Raw genomic sequence first — 17196 nt, 5'->3', positions numbered from 1 at the left:
CATTCTTTGTTCTAGAAATGCAGCAAGCACCAATATATTGCGGAGCTATAAGCCAAATACTCTATCTTAGTATTTGTTGGGAGAACTTTGATTGAATAATGGAGCAATTTTAATTAGGTAGGAACAAGTGGAAGCTAAAAATAAACACCTAATTTTGTGTTTCCTTGTCGGTTTAGGTTCAATTTGTGGCTGTGAATGTGACCACAATCAAAGCAAATGCTAATGGCTCACTCCCATCATCAATCTTTTTTATGGAAGGATGAGTGTCCACTATCTATCATAATTCAATATCATGTTTCCCCACTTTCTTTCTTTTCAAGTAGTTAAACTACATTTTTATTAAGTTAATTGCTGGTTTTCAACTAAAACTGCAAGCTTATCATCATTTACCTATTTAGGTTAAATTTAATACCTACGTTTATATATTTTGTAAATAACTATTATTTAAAAAAGTGGTACGATGTATTTTAGCCAATAATGAATCAACTTGAATAAGTTTAACCCCTTGATTTAGAAATGACCTAAACACTCTATGAACATAGAGTGTTTCAACACACATTACACAAAATTATTCTATTATATAAGAGCATGTTGAGTGCTCATTTGATTTAGATTTATGTTTGACTAAAATCAATGTGTTTAAAAAATTGTATTTAAATTATTCATTATGTTGAAAATCTCACATCGATTAGAGATCAGACAAATTTATAGTATATAAGTGGGTGTTGTTATATTACCACTTGATGGGTCTATAGAGGGGGAGTCACTAGGGAGAACAAACACCAATGAGACTTAAGTCCAACCACATCAGGCATTAACACCACTCTCAACCCACCCAAAATCTTAAGACAATGAGTTTATGGATCTTTAATGAAAATAAATTTTGCAAATATATAACAAATGAAATGTTTTTGTATTTGGTTTTATGGTTACAAAGTTTCTCTTTCGAACTTTGTTTATCTCTCAATTATCATATTCAATTGTAGAAGACTTTTTTTTCCAATACGTTGACTGTGCATATTGTCTCTTAACTTTTACTAAGCTTTATGTAATTATTTGAAAATTATATTTGTTAAAATATTGTAAGTCATTCACTTTTTTTTTTCGTGTAATTGGACTTTACAAACAAATATAGAGTTATTGTAAAAAACACTTTGAACTTGAAAATTTCAAAATTAAAATTACTCATTTTCGTTGATCCAGAGAAACAGAAATTTAGACCATTGGATTTAGGGCATCATGTTTTTCGCCATTGGATGAAGAATGTGCGATCACGTGATTATGCCGTTGGTTGGTGCACGTGCACCATTCTCACCGTGTGGTCCCGTGCCATACCTCTTTTTCTAATTTTTATATAACCAAACTTAAACAATTTAATTTGAGAGTGATATTTGTTTTTTTTTTGAAAAGTTGTATTCTCTTGCAAATTAATTTAATCTAAACTATGTACTGAGATCTTAAGTTGTCCTGTTGGAAGAGTTATTTACATTTTTAAGATTGTTCTTATGTTACTGGACCGAAAATACAATTATTTTACTGAATGTATCGTGTAATATGTAACTTATTATCGGATTAGAATATTTGATTTTTATTTTTAATATCATATAACAGCAATTATGTATAACAGAAAATTTTTGTTTAATTAAATCATATTAGGTATAATTATGAAATCTTAACATCATATTTAGATTCGTAATACAATAATGATGATCATATAATTAAAGATTTACTCTTTTAAGATTGATAACTCTTATGTATGTAATAATAATGTTGTATGATAGGTCCGTTGTAACTTCATTGTGGAAAGTATATCTCTGTCAATTTTTCCAAATCATTAAGCTCAAATATTAAATTTGGACATATCATAACTAGTGTTTTCTCTCGTTTTGTGGACAAAAAAAATGTGTAGAATAATTTTCTTTCTATTTTAATATATATTACAAAATTGTGTGTATTAATTTAACTTTTCACTATGTTTATTTAAATTTTGATTGCATTGAAAACTGTTTTGAAAACCATGTACTTGAAAAAAATTATATTAGACATCATATTTCGTGATTTGGTTATTCTTGTGATTTTTGCTTTTTTTTATTATATATATATATATATATATATATATATATATATATATATATATATATATATATATATATAAATTGCTCCAAATGCAAATTATGTATCAAAAATAATTGAGAGATTAATTTTTTCACATCTTGAAAGAGTTTTGGTATTGAATTAGTTCATAAAATTCAATTTTGAATATATTTTTATTTCATTATTAATTATTAATTATATTACATCAATTAATATAATTGAGTATGTAAATAATGAAAATGTTTGATATACACATATCATTACAAAATTTGTGATTTATAGTTTGATTTATTTTTTTAAAAAGAATAACTTCTCTTTATTTATATTCTCTCTTTTTTTTGTGTTCTTTTTAATTTTCATAATCGAATTCTCATCTTTTATATAACTTGTTGTATGAGTTAAAAGATCAATAAAATGTAAATCATAAAATAAAAACTAAAAATTATTACATGAATTCTATAAAAATTAATACTAAATTTTCTAAAGTAAAAATTTATCAAAATTAAAGGTTTTTTTTTTTGGAATATGAGAGGATCGAGTGATAAATTTTTTAATGTGCTAAGCAATTTTATTTTTTTCTTGGTATATGGAGTTAAAAGTCAAAATGATTTTCTTGAAGAAAATCATAATTTTTTTGATATTAGTTTTTTTTTTTCTAGAAGAATGTAAATCATTCATGACTAATAAGAATTTGTTTGAAAGTAAGTTCTTTTTTCACTTGTGAATTTGTTTTTATGTCTACTTTTGGCTCTTATAAAAATTTAGATTTAATTGGTTAAGAAATTATAAGCTTAACTTATTAAATTTTTTATAAGTGTTTTAGTTGATTACGTACCTGGTATTTTCTAACATTTATGAATTTTTTTCATGTACTTTCAATTCTTTTCTAATATTCAACTCTTTCAAAATCTCAAGATCTTATATAAGGTAGTAGATTATAAAAATAAAAATTACTTTTCCTGTCTTGAAAACATATATTTATGTTAATAATTAATAAAATATTAATGATAATATGAAAAAAAATTGTTTAAAATAGCATAATTTCCAAAAATATTTGTTCAAATGACGTATATTTTATAATATTAATTCGTATAACATTATTTAATGTTCTTAGTTAAAATTCGATTTTCAAAATCCTGGACTTCAAATTTTTGATATTTGGGTTATGAAAAATCATTTTGGAATGATGTGCACCTTTCACTTAATAATTCATATTTTATTTTTATAAATAAATGGCCCTTTTTTATAATTGGAATGGATCATAATCCTAAAATAAAGTAATGTTTAAAAGCATTGAACTTGGTCAACTATTTAACATCAAAAGATTGTGATCTTCAATTGGCTAACTGGCCTTAATGGTGTTTTGCTCTGTCTTCGTGCCACACATCAAACACTTTAGACAAAAAATAGAACAATATTTAAATACTCCGAATTTATGAAAAAGACAAAAAACCAAAAGTGAAATCATTATTATTCAATGGAGTTGAATCTGATTACCCTGTTATATTAAAACATTGGTGTAATTTATTGTAAGAAAATCATATAATTTTGCTAATTTATGGGAAAATGTTTGAAAATGAAATAAACAATTAATTCAGTGAAAATAGTACCAACTAAATATATTTAAATACTAATATATATGAATTAAATTTAGCAAATTAAATTGACAAAAGAAAATAGGAAATTGCACTTTAGATGCCGATGAACGAATCGATACGAGTACAGCTATTATACAAAAATAAGTATGAAAAATCAAGATATATTATTATTTATACTAGAGATTCAATAATGACAAAATAAACTCACGAGTCACGAGTTTTTCGGAAATTATTTAATAAAAATAATTAGATGTTTGAATTATTTTACTTTCTTTCAGGCAGACAAACTGTTTCATATTCCACATTAGCCGATGCCAATTCACTCATTGAGATTCGTTTTCTTTTTTTCTATTATTATTATTATTATTATTATTATTATTATTATTATTATTATTATTATTATTATTATTATTATTATTTCAATATAAATATTTAATATCAAATATTTATAAATAAATGATAATTATATCATTTTAAATTAAGATACTAAATGACAAATAGATAAAAAGTAAAAAATTATACAAAATATTACGTAATTATACAAAAGTAAAATTTGATAACAATTAAAATAAAAACGTTAATAAAATATGGATGATAAAACTATTTTTAAAATAATTATAAAAAGAAAACACATGTCTTTAACACACGACTATTTTCAAAATCATATCATATTTAAATATCATATTTAAGTGTATCACCTCAAGAGGATTTTGAGTAGAGATTTCATTTTTGTAAGGTCCCCTCACGAGACTATGTTTATTTAGTTTTGGGAGTAGTCTCTAACTTACATGGTCACACTTCCTATACCATATCTAGTGTTCATCTTTTATGATCATTAGACAAGACATTTTATGAACTAACAACTCATGCATATCAATCATATACAAATTGCTTTGTCTTTCGGCGGTAAAGAGATATGGTTCATTATTTTTATTTATTATGCATTTATCTTTATTAAATACGACATCACAATCATTGTCACACAATTGACTTATGGTATATTGTGACTCATACCATTTAGTAACAAATATTACTAATAAATAGAGAAAGCTTCAGACGTACTTGACCAATACCGATTATCCTTCCATGTCGATCTTCTCCAAATATGACATTCATGCTTTCCTTAGTTGAATGTCTTAGAATATAAACATTTCGTCAATTATGTGTCACAAACACCCACTGATGGAGATGTGACAATGAGCAAGGACAACGATCCACTTGGAGAACCTATGACAAGGTCTAGAGCAAAGAAAGCAAAAGAAGCTCTACAACAAGTGTTGTCAATATTATTTGAGTACAAACCCAAGTTTGAAGGAGAAAAGACAAAAGTTGTAAATTGCATCGTGGCCCAAATGGAAGAGGCTAACGCGCCAGATTAATGCAGTTTCTTTTATTTAAATAAGGGTCCATTTGACATCTTAAGAACCAGCCTTGGAAGACTAAGAAGACCTTGCTGAATACTTTTGGATGACTTTTTAGCTGTCCCAATTTCAGTTATAATCAGCCATTAGGTAGTGGATAATTATTAGCTTGATTTGGTTTATTATTAGCACTAGAGGGATATAATGACAATTAATGGTCTTTTTGTAATCCTAATGGTTAAAGCTCCTATATAAGCTGAACCATTTCTTATCAATGAAATCAAGTTAAGTTTTGTTCATAAATTCAATTTTCTATCTAATAGTGAGAGTGATTCTCCTAGTTCTTGAGTGATTCAAAGAACCCTTGGCTGTATCAAAGGATTTTGCCATCCTTTGTGTGTTGCCTCCTTAAAGAGTGATTCTTTCCTTCCACTTTTAGATTCACCCCTTATTACTTTCTTCTTCACCCAATTTTCAAAAGAATACCTTATTTTGCCCACAAAATATCTAATGGTCATAATTGGTTCTAATCCTAAAAGAAAAAAAAAATCTTAAGTCAACCTTCTGCAATGAGATTCATATCAGCCACTATTCAAGTACCATTACAACGATCTTCATTATTGGGTTGAATATGTCTGCAAGAAGAATTATGTTGGTCTTAGGAACCCATATTTCTTAAGGTCCTTTGTGGTTAGTCTTTTTAAAAGATACTATAACTTTAAATATACTAAATGGCGCAATATTATGAGTGTTTGTATTTAGATATTTTAGCCTATTTTATCATGTAATTTCCTATAATTTTTAATTAGCATGTTTGGAGATTTTTCATTTATATTAGTTTGAGCTAGAAGTTTATGTAAAACATTGTTTTTAGTTTCTAATTTTTTACTTTTTTACTATTTTTTTATTTTTATTGAATTTTTTACCAATGTTCTCTTCAATATTAAGTATACCTTATCTAAGTTCATTATTCTTTATATTTTGTTCCTCTAGTCTTTGAGTTGGATATTTTTATCTCATTTGGAATATTATTTTCTTTTTTACTTATACATTCTCATTAGACAACATGATTGTACTTTATAATTTCTTACATTTATCTTTAAAATTTCTTTTCAAAGACTTATACATTTCTATTAATCTATCATTATTAGAGACTACTTAAAAATAAGAGAATGGTTAGAAATAAAAGTAATTATATAAAAATTTATTAAAATAATATTCTTATGTGATAAAAAAATAACAATTAAAAATATTAAAAAAAAAAGTAAGAATATCAAATATATGTTTTAGAAACGATTTGATATAACATCAAATGAAATTGCACAAAAAAAAAAGTATAAATAAATATATGAAAAGATAGAAAATACTTTGAATAATTGGAAAAAAAATTGATACCAAACTAGTAGGACTCTTTAGAGATAATGGAAATTATTTTAGCAAAACGATTTTTTTACAAATGAAATAAAAATTAAGAACCAAAGAGAATAAAAATAACCTATTTTAAATCACATAATAAATTAAGGATTTATGTGATTAAACACTTGAAACTTAGAGTCCAACATTCTCATGTAAAAAAAAATAAAACATTAAAAATGTGTGAAGATAATCAAATATAAGACATAAATGTTATTTGATTCAACGTGGATAATATATCATTTGAACATAATTATAGAAAAAATGTGTAATCAAGATTGTGATAAGAGGGATACTACCTTGTGAAGCAAATTAATATATATGGTTAAATATGTTTTTGGTCTCTAATTTTAAGTGAAAATTAAAATTAATCATTCTTAGACTAAATCCTCACATTTATCAGATTAGGAGACTAAAATTTCAAAAATGAATTAATTTTTATTAAAAAGTTAAAAATAAAAAACATATTTAATATATATATATATATATATATATAATTAAATTATCTAATAAATTATAAATATTTTAATAATTTAATTATAGATAAAATTAAAATAAAAATAAAAATTTAAAAGACGATGAGACGGATATATAGATACACATATACTTGTGTCTCCGTACATATTTACAAGAATCAAGTATTTCCCATAACCATATACTCTTACATAGTCAATGAAATTATCTATTAAAACGGAAACCCATAAAAATTATTTACCATCCGTACACTGTTTACATTCATAAACCGATAATGCATAAAAATAATTTTGGAAAAAAAAAAATACAATATCAAGTATTATTATATTGGCATGTGAATAATCGGATGACTCTGATCTGATGCTGTGCCTCGTTCCTGTCTGTTTATTATCCCGCGCGACACTCCCTTTCATATTTAATGGTAAATTTTATTTTGGGTTGTTAACGTTAACTTTTTGTTACACATAAATTTAAAAATATTATTATCCTCTTAAATGCTAAACTTTAGTTTGATTTTTTAACTATTTGAATGGGTTCCAGGATATATTCTATTTGGAATGTGTTTTTATTTCTCCTTTATCAATTCATTCTTGAAAAAAAAATTTATTGACAGCAAAATCATATTTTCAATGTAAAATTCAAATAAAATCTAATTTTTTATTCCCAGAACCTAGTTAAAAACGTGCACGGGAGATGCTAAAATTCACATGACGCAATCATTTGAGTGGGTGACGCAAGACGAAAAACAACACGTGCAACTCTCATACTATTTTCATAATAAATAAACACACATTTTAGCAAAATTCTATTACTAAAATTAATTTTAACCACTTCTTAATGAAAAACAAAGCTACACATAGCAGTATAAAATAATTTCATATTTTCCAATAGATTTGTTTGAAACCAGAATTATGAGATAATGTAAAGTTATTTGCTTTTTCTGTCATGATAATCTCTGATTGATTTACCAATTTAAAATCAGTTGTTATGAAAATAACGTGCTTCAGCTATGGCTGATGATGATGAAGTTAACACAATCCAAATCCAAACAGAAATTTGGCATGCTAAAACCAAAAGCTGCGGCAGAGTGAGATCAGAAACAGAGAACATGACCTGAGGAAGATGATGACGACATCGACAACCTTTTAATACTATAATACTATTTGCATGCGTGTCGTGCCCTTCAACGCCTGCAATAAATAGAACCCGTTAACGAAGTTGCTCTTTCACTTTTTCTCTCCCATTTAACTTGATTCTCTTCCCACTCTTCAAGTTTATCATTTTCAAAAAGTCACAAACTTCCTCTTACTTTCACTCTTATCTCTTCACGAAGCGGCCAAGCAACAACGTCTTGCTCTCACACGCATGCATGTGGAAAAAAGAAATAAGAAAGAAACTTATACATGAACTGCTGCAAGAGTGCAAGATTGATTTGCTTGTCTTAGAAAACCAACCCCATTTGAGTTTTTTCCCTTTTTCTTTTTAACTACATCCTAAAGCCAGGTTTGGTATTTGCTTCAAGATAAGTTTCTTAAGAAAACCAGTGTCTTCAAATATATAAGAAGTGAAAACAAAGAGGGAATCATTCCTTTGTTGGTTTTGTTTGTTCTTTCCCCAAAAGGTAATGAGAGCGACGCGTATTCTCTTTGTTTTGCTTTGGTTCTTCTGCGTTTATTTTCCTGCTGCGTTTTGCGCAAATGTCACGTATGACCACAGAGCATTGGTCATTGATGGCAAGCGCCGAGTGTTGGTCTCTGGTTCCATTCATTACCCTCGTAGCACTCCAGAGGTTCTGCTCATTACCCTTTATGTGTCTGTGCAAATGTTACACGTTCGCCTTCTGTTTTTTTTTTTTTTACCTATGTTCCTGAAGTCTGGACTTAAAAGGGATGGTGTTTGTTGTTGCAGATCTGGCCAGACCTCATTCAGAAATCCAAAGATGGAGGACTTGATGTGATTGAGACTTATGTTTTCTGGAACTTACATGAACCAGTTCAAGGCCAGGTTCTGTTTTTTCTAGTTCTGTTATGGAGGGTGCAAATCAAAACCAAAAGTAAAATTCTGCAGCTTAGGAAAATAAACTATCATTGTTTAACATGTTTGTATACTGTTCATAATAAAAGCACGAATTCATTGGGTGGAGTATTTTTTAGTGTCAATTAAAAGTCATAGATTGGAACAACTTTTAGAGTTGGGGTTTTGTGATCTACTCAATGATGGATTGTATACTTTGGCTTGGCAGTATAATTTTGAAGGTAGGGCAGATTTGGTTAAATTTGTGAAGACAGTAGCAGCAGCAGGCTTATATGTGCATCTCCGGATTGGTCCATACGCATGTGCTGAATGGAACTACGGGTAAAATATGATCTTTATATGTATTTTTTCACAAGGAAGTTCATATCTGATCATGGCCTTTAACTTTTCTGAGCAGTGGTTTCCCTCTTTGGCTACATTTTATTCCGGGAATTCAGTTCCGAACTGATAACAAACCATTCGAGGTAATTATTCCATTTCTTTCTCCATATCTCATCTTGCTGCATCTGCTTCCTTCTATCACGTGAAATTGAATTGTGTTCAGGCAGAAATGCAGCGGTTCACTGCTAAGATTGTGGATATGATGAAGCAAGAGAACCTCTATGCATCACAGGGAGGACCAATTATTTTGTCTCAGGTTTTTCTTAAACTTCAATAAATGCATCCACTGGTGGAAGAGTAGTATAGACAGACGTTCTCGAATTCTAAATCGCCTATTGCATACTTTTTAAATATGAAAAAGTTATGTAATACTTAGTATGTAATGGCAGGTCGAAAATGAATATGGAAACATTGATGCGGCCTATGGTCCTGCTGCTAAATCCTACATCAAATGGGCAGCATCAATGGCAACTTCTCTTGATACAGGGGTTCCTTGGGTAATGTGCCAACAGGCTGATGCTCCCGACCCAATTGTAAGTTTTCTCCTTTTAGCCATAAAAACTGTTATGTAATTCACATTTTACTGCATTGTCTATTTTCCTGATTTCTGAATAGACCAATCTTACTATGTTGCTGTCTACAATCCTACTTGATTGTTTACTCCATAATCTGTAATCTTAACTTCACTCAGATTAATACATGCAATGGATTTTACTGCGATCAATTCAATCCAAACTCTAACTCAAAACCAAAAATGTGGACCGAGAACTGGAGTGGATGGTTAGTGTCCTTTTCTATATAAATCATTTAGTTATTTGAATGTCATACTCAAAATATGATATGATTGATTGTGTATCACTTTCTCATTGAACTGTACTTTTCTTTTCGTTGTAACCTTTTGAATTCTGTGAAACTGTAGGTTTCTTTCGTTTGGTGGTGCTGTGCCTTACAGACCAGTGGAAGATCTTGCTTTTGCTGTGGCACGCTTTTACCAGCGAGGTGGGACTTTTCAGAATTACTACATGGTAATACAATGTTACATGTTGTTTAAATATTTAAGCTATTCAAGATAGGAAAGGAGCTGATGGATTCTACTTTTTCTGGTTCTTGCTTGGAAAAAGTACCATGGAGGAACTAATTTTGGCCGAACTACCGGTGGACCTTTCATTTCTACTAGTTATGATTATGATGCTCCAATTGATGAGTATGGTATGGAGTCTTTCAACCTTTGTATCTCATATTAATTGTCGAGTCTGTAGAAATATATAAACTGGTCAAGTTTGATTCTATATGAAGTCAAGAAGATGAGCAAATAGTATTACAATGAAAATGTTTTTAAAATGTCTGAACTGTATGTATGATGCAGGAATTGTTAGGCAGCCTAAGTGGGGGCACCTTAAGGATGTGCATAAGGCCATAAAGCTTTGTGAAGAAGCACTGATAGCAACTGATCCAACAATCACAAGTCCTGGACCAAATATAGAGGTTAGGGAACCATCCTACATATGCTGTTTGTGAACCATCCCATAATGTTGGGGAAAGGAACATGAATGTTTGGTGCCTTAGAAGCAACAAACTCCTTATAAGTTAAATCCAGTTATCCCAAAGGCTTAAAGCCATTGAGTGAGATGAGATGAACTGCTCAGTTACCTTCTTTAACATTTACTATTGAAATCCAGGCTGCAGTTTACAAGACAGGATCTGCATGTGCAGCCTTCCTTGCCAACATTGCCACATCTGATGCAACAGTGACCTTTAATGGAAATTCATATCACTTGCCTGCATGGTCTGTCAGCATCTTACCAGACTGCAAGAATGTAGTGCTCAATACTGCAAAGGTTTGCCTCATCAACTTCCCAATGAAAATAGATGGTTAAATTGAATCAAGTTACTTTCAAAATGTGTGCTTAATCTATCTACACTTTAAATATTTTCTAGTCCAAGAAATAGTATAACCTACAGTTATATTACGGTATGGCAGATTAATTCTGCATCTATGATTTCAAGCTTCACAACTGAATCCTTAAAGGAAGAAGTTGGCTCTGGCTCAGGATGGAGCTGGATTAGTGAACCCGTTGGCATTTCAAAGGATGATTCATTCTCCAAATTTGGATTACTGGAGCAAATAAATACAACCACTGATAAAAGTGATTATTTGTGGTACTCGTTAAGGTATACAATATGCCTTCAAGGCTGAGGAGTTTTTCTTCGGACTTTCACTATCCCACTTAACACTTCAATATTTTTCTGCAGTATTGATATTGAAGATGATGCTGGTTCTCAAACTGTCCTTCACATTGAGTCCCTTGGTCATGCTCTACATGCTTTCATAAATGGAAAGCTTGCAGGTAAAATAAAATTAAAAGCAACGACATCTGATGACAACGTCTTTATTTCACTACATCGAAAAATATTCCTTGATCTATCCAATAATACTTATATGTGAGATTATGGACAACTTTTTCAGGGAGTGGAACTGGCAACAGTAACAAAGCTAAGGTTGCAGTAGACATTCCCATCAAACTAGTGGCTGGGAAGAACATAATTGATCTCCTGAGTTTAACAGTGGGACTTCAGGTTTGGCTTTACTTCTTATGTTGTATATAAGAATAGAAGGCTGAGGCAATATTGGTTTATATATGCATTGGCTTGTTAATCCTTCCTCACATCCTTTCACTTTACCATCAGAACTATGGAGCATTTTTTGACACATGGGGTGCGGGGATCACTGGTCCAGTGATATTGAAAGGTTTGAAGAATGGAAGCACAGTTGATCTCTCCTCCCAACAGTGGACATATCAGGTTAGTCTCAGCTTAACTAAAGCCAATTATTTTCTTTCCCATTTTGAGTTTTGTTCAATTAACTGAACAAATACAGCTGAACTAGTAAATTGAACTTCGGTTTTCCTTTCTTTAATGAAGTCATGCATAGACAAAATACACCATATGTATTTTTGTAAATTCAGGTTGGCCTTAAATATGAAGATTTAGGTCCATCAAGTGGAAGTTCTGGACAATGGAATTCACAATCTGATTTACCTATAAATCAACCCTTGACTTGGTACAAGGTAATCCTTATATGAATATAGCATCTATTGAAATTTTCGAGTTTTCCTAAATTATGCTATCACTGCTATAACTGCATAAGCTGATAGAGTATCGTTGCACCTATTTGATTTCCTTGGTTTATGGACAGTCCAATGCCCTGTTTACTCAACCATGTTTGCATCTGATATCTTCACAATCACATACTTTAAAGAAAATTAAGGGATGGTATAAGACAACTGATTTTACTGCTAACTAATGGTGATACATGTTGTATTAGACAAACTTTGTTGCTCCCTCGGGAAGTGATCCAGTTGCTATTGACTTCACGGGGATGGGAAAAGGTGAAGCTTGGGTGAATGGACAAAGCATTGGGCGATACTGGCCTACATTTGTCTCTCCAAATGGCGGTTGTGCTAACTCTTGCAATTATAGAGGGGCCTATAGTTCATCCAAATGTCTCAAGAACTGTGGGAAACCATCACAGACATTGTAAGTAGTTAGGTATTTTGTATTAGAGAAGTTGAAACTTGAAATTAATCCTGAATTGTTTGAAGGAACTGAAGGCAATTCTGTTCGATACTAATTGAGCAACTAATCCTGCAGATACCATGTACCACGATCATGGTTACAACCAGATACCAATACACTTGTATTGTTTGAGGAAAGTGGAGGTGACCCTACGCAAATCTCTTTTGCTACAAAACAGATAGGAAGCGTGTGTTCACATGTATCTGAATCTCACCCTCCACCTGTAGACTTGTGGAATTCAGAAACAAAAGTTGGGCCTGTACTGTCACTGGAGTGCCCTAATCCTAATCAGGTGATCTCTTCCATTGAATTTGCAAGTTTTGGAACGCCTTATGGAACTTGTGGAAACTTCAAACATGGACGGTGCAGAAGTAATAAGGCTCTATCCATTGTTCAGAAGGTGTTGTCCTGTGTCCTCTTTAAACTTTAAACTTTCATACATGCATTTTATGTAGTTAATTTGACTTTTGTTCATTTGGATTATACTGACTCTCATGAATATTAATTAACAGGCCTGCATTGGATCAAACAGTTGTAGAATTGGACTGTCACTTAATACATTTGGAGATCCATGTAAAGGAGTGGCTAAGAGCTTAGCTGTTGAAGCTTCTTGTGCATAGACATTTCGCTTAAAACCTTCCTATTTCTTATCTTGGACTCAGCTGAAAAGAACTCTGCACTGCACTCCAAGTGTCTTGTACTCTTCATTGAAAATGATCCCTGATAAGCCAATGTAAAATGCTATTCTGGTAGTAAACCAGGAAAACAGTGTATATTTACTTAATATAGAAGGAAGGTCTCGCTTATGCATGATGTTGTGTGACAGTGGTATGTTCTACTTGAAAGTTGAAAGGAAGGTTTCTAAGAAGCCATACAAGAAATTGTTCTCTTAATGAACAGTAGGGGGCTATTTTCTAATAAGATAAACTGGATAAATAATTTTAAATTGATAGTTTGCAAGAGCAATTGAGCTAATCTGTTCAATCCAATCACAATGAAACACTTACGTAATAAGTACCAACAAGTTTGATAGAAATGTCCACAAATCCATATTGGTCTGAAACCACCATCTCCATTTAAGAAAAACATAACATTTCAGACTTCTTCAGTTGAGGAAATATTAGTAAGCATGAGGTTGTCTTCAGAAGTGACGAGTGTAAGGATGACTATATAAATCAAGTTATTCTCACAAGTAGAGTCTACGAGGCAAAGAGAGAGCAAAAGTGATTTAGGGTGAGATTCTTAACATCAGTACGACAATGAAGAGTGTCAAAGTCAAATGACAGAGAAGCTATCATGTTCTTGACTCTCTTAATTTTAGTGGCCAAATGGGAAAAAATGGTCTTAGGGTCTTTCTGTAGATTCCGCTTTATGTGTGCTTTTTCTTGCCAACAAGTTTCCTGATCCTTTAGAACTTGCTCAAGAACAGTTTGCTCAAGAACAAGACTAATGGGATTGCCATGATCGCAGGGGAGAGGATCAAGGGGATGATGGAACCCTAGCAGAGCTCACAAGTGCGCTCTCCGTACATGACTTTGTTGCAGAAAACCCTTTCAACGCATACAGAGAGATAAAGGCTTCTAAAAAACTACTATTTTGTTGTGAACTAAAATAATTTCATGTCTTTGATATTGATAAGCCTTCCCATGTTCATCGTCCTTGCCCAAAATGAATTGCAACCGAAGTACTATGTCGTTATGTACAGATGTTTGGTTTCAGGAGTGTAATATCCATTTGACTAAAGAAAAAAAATGTAATTTCCACAACATATCAGACCACTGGGTATGGTTCGTATTATCAATGGGAATTGGTTATGGAAATTGTTTGGCCTGCTCATGATGATAGATCGAGAACTCTTTGCTTCACCTATCTTCACTGGTGTTGATTACAATGGTTTCGGCAAAAGACACAACAATTCACAAAATCAATTGATTGTGATTGGAGATTGGTGTGGCCTTCAATCATAAAAACAACACTGCTCCATGATTTCATCCATTTATCATCACTGATGCAACGCCTCAATATCCTTACCAGCTATCAACTGTGTGTATGTTCAGAAATCACAATATAAGGTTTTAAAACAAAGCCTTTCACCTAACTATCATTGTCTCACATTCCCATATTTTCTCTATAAAAGCCATCTCTGCCGTATCATCAATGCATCAAGTGCTCGTTGGCGATACAAATCCTACACTCGTTTTTGTTTTCCAAAAGCACCAGAGCCTTCATACACCAAACCAAAATGATGAAAAAGCAATGTGTCTTTTCCTTCGCACTAGCACTGTTAGTTTCATTTTTGTATTCCACCACCACTTTAGCCCAGTTATCACCAGCGTCTGCCCCTCTCAAACCAGCACAACCTACACCTACCCCACCAGCTGAAGCTCCTAAACAACCATTGGTTCCGTCGCTGCCAGAGTCACCAAGTGATTCCACCCCTGACACTGCAGCAGCTGTTGACATCGTTGGAATCCTGAGGCAGGCCAAGTCATTCAACATTCTTATCCGCCTCATGAAAACCACCCAATTGATCAACCAACTCAATGCACAGCTCCTCACTACTAAATCAGGTGGCATCACCATTCTAGCACCTGATGACGGTTCCTTCTCCGAACTCAAACCAGGCTTCCTCAACTCTCTTTCTGATGGCCAAAAGCTCGAGCTCTTACAGTTCCACGTTATTTCAGAGTATGTGTCTAGCTCCAACTTTGATACCCTAACCAACCCTGTGAGAACACTTGCAGGAGCTAAACCTGGAAAGGTGGAACTGAATGTGATAAGTTATGGAGGGAGTGTGAACATCTCAACAGGTGAGGTTAACACCACCATCACTGGCATTGTATACACAGATAAGCATCTTGCTATTTACAAGGTGGGGAAGGTGCTTCTTCCTATGGACTTCTTTGCAGTGGCCAAGGCACCTGCAAAGGGACCATCTTTGGCACCAGAACCGTCTGCAAAGGCTCCTAAAGCAGATAAGGATAATTCACTGTCCCCAGACTCCTCAGAATCATCTCAGATTAATTCCTCAAAGGATAACTCTGGCACAGTGAAAATCAATGTGTATGGAAAGTGGCTGTCCCTTCTTCTTGGAGTAGTTCTCATGACTGTTTTCTCATCATAAACCAGAATAGACTATAATCCATTATATACCATGCAGTTAATATTCAAGAGTGCTATGATTGCGTGCGTGAAAGGAGTGAGTGTTGAGTACTATTGGTGGTGAATTTATCAGAGTGGATTTGGGATCTGAGATTGTTGTATCCCTCTGATTTTATTATGAGATATGCTATGCTTGTTTTAATATATTATTTATGTAAACTTGACAGAGGTTGCTACAATATTTTCCATGTTTCTGATGTAATTCGAAGAAAAATAAATCATGAAAAACTGTCTCAAATTCAGTAATTAAAATCTCCAACTTGCTAGATGTATTTAGGTGTATATCAGGTCATGTTTCAATAAAAAAGGGTTTCACTTTGCAGAAAAACATCAATGGTTTCCATTCGGTACAAACCTTAAACATAAACAACAAGTTTCTAGTTAGCCATGTGCTTGAAGTAGTTTAATATTAAAGACATGCTTTTAACAAGCTAATAAGCTTTTACACCAAATTTTGATTTGTTTTGTAGAGTTAATAGCACACGTGATACTGAATATAATTCTGATGTCGTCGAGAGTATGGTATTTTTATGAATAATATAGGATTAGAGAAGATAAAAGAATCATTTAAATATATAGGACCCTACAAACTGTCAGTTAAAATAAAAACTAACATTTCATCTCATACAGTTATTAATCATTTACGGTTTAAGGTAATTTTGGACCTTAAAATTGTATATATGGTCCCTCTGACATAAAAAAATGTTTTTCCTGGCAGGAAATCATCAAATAATAATAACCAATGTAAATCTTACAACAACCATTTAAAGGAAACTAACTTTTCTACTTTTGAGTTCTTTTCTGCTTTCTTTTGCAACTAATAACCCATTAAAGCAAAACAAAAATACCTTTTACCACTCATTTCTTATTTTAATGAGGCTTCAATTCAATTGTAGATCTGCTATAAATATCAGAATAAGCAGAATGGCCCAAAGAAAAATGTTTAGGCCAAATCATTTTTATTTGATGTGAGTACTCAACCTGTGTACAGAGTCACCGTGCACCTCTCAAGTAACATTTGCTGCATAGATACATGCATCCAACTACTGTATGACAATAACATAAGAATTACGATGTTAAAGCAAAACAGTTTCACACTTTCA

The 17196-nt window shown here is 31.8% G+C and overlaps 1 protein-coding gene and 1 pseudogene across 1 annotated transcript; both read left to right on the top strand.

Annotated features, from left to right (window-relative positions):
* Positions 1-8158: 8158 nt before the first annotated feature.
* On the top strand, positions 8159-13741 carry BGAL8 (beta-galactosidase 8). The gene is made up of 19 exons (XM_028054329.2): positions 8159-8729; positions 8849-8944; positions 9183-9295; positions 9372-9438; positions 9519-9611; positions 9745-9888; positions 10047-10135; positions 10275-10380; positions 10477-10564; positions 10722-10840; positions 11035-11193; positions 11337-11527; positions 11609-11703; positions 11823-11932; positions 12044-12157; positions 12322-12423; positions 12681-12892; positions 13007-13331; positions 13444-13741. The coding sequence occupies exons 1-19, from the start codon at positions 8565-8567 to the stop codon at positions 13549-13551; spliced, it is 2496 nt and encodes an 831-aa protein (XP_027910130.1). The 5' UTR covers positions 8159-8564; the 3' UTR covers positions 13552-13741.
* A 1340-nt stretch (positions 13742-15081) lies between these two features.
* Positions 15082-16274, top strand: LOC114169269 (fasciclin-like arabinogalactan protein 11 pseudogene; annotated as a pseudogene).
* The last annotated feature ends 922 nt before the right edge of the window (positions 16275-17196 follow it).

This window comes from Vigna unguiculata, chromosome 11 (assembly GCF_037176805.1).
Source record: "Vigna unguiculata cultivar grain cowpea cultivar isolate G323 ecotype 2 chromosome 11, ASM3717680v1, whole genome shotgun sequence".
NCBI classification, from domain to species: Eukaryota; Viridiplantae; Streptophyta; class Magnoliopsida; order Fabales; family Fabaceae; genus Vigna; species Vigna unguiculata.
This window is presented reverse-complemented; position numbering and strand designations above follow the sequence as displayed.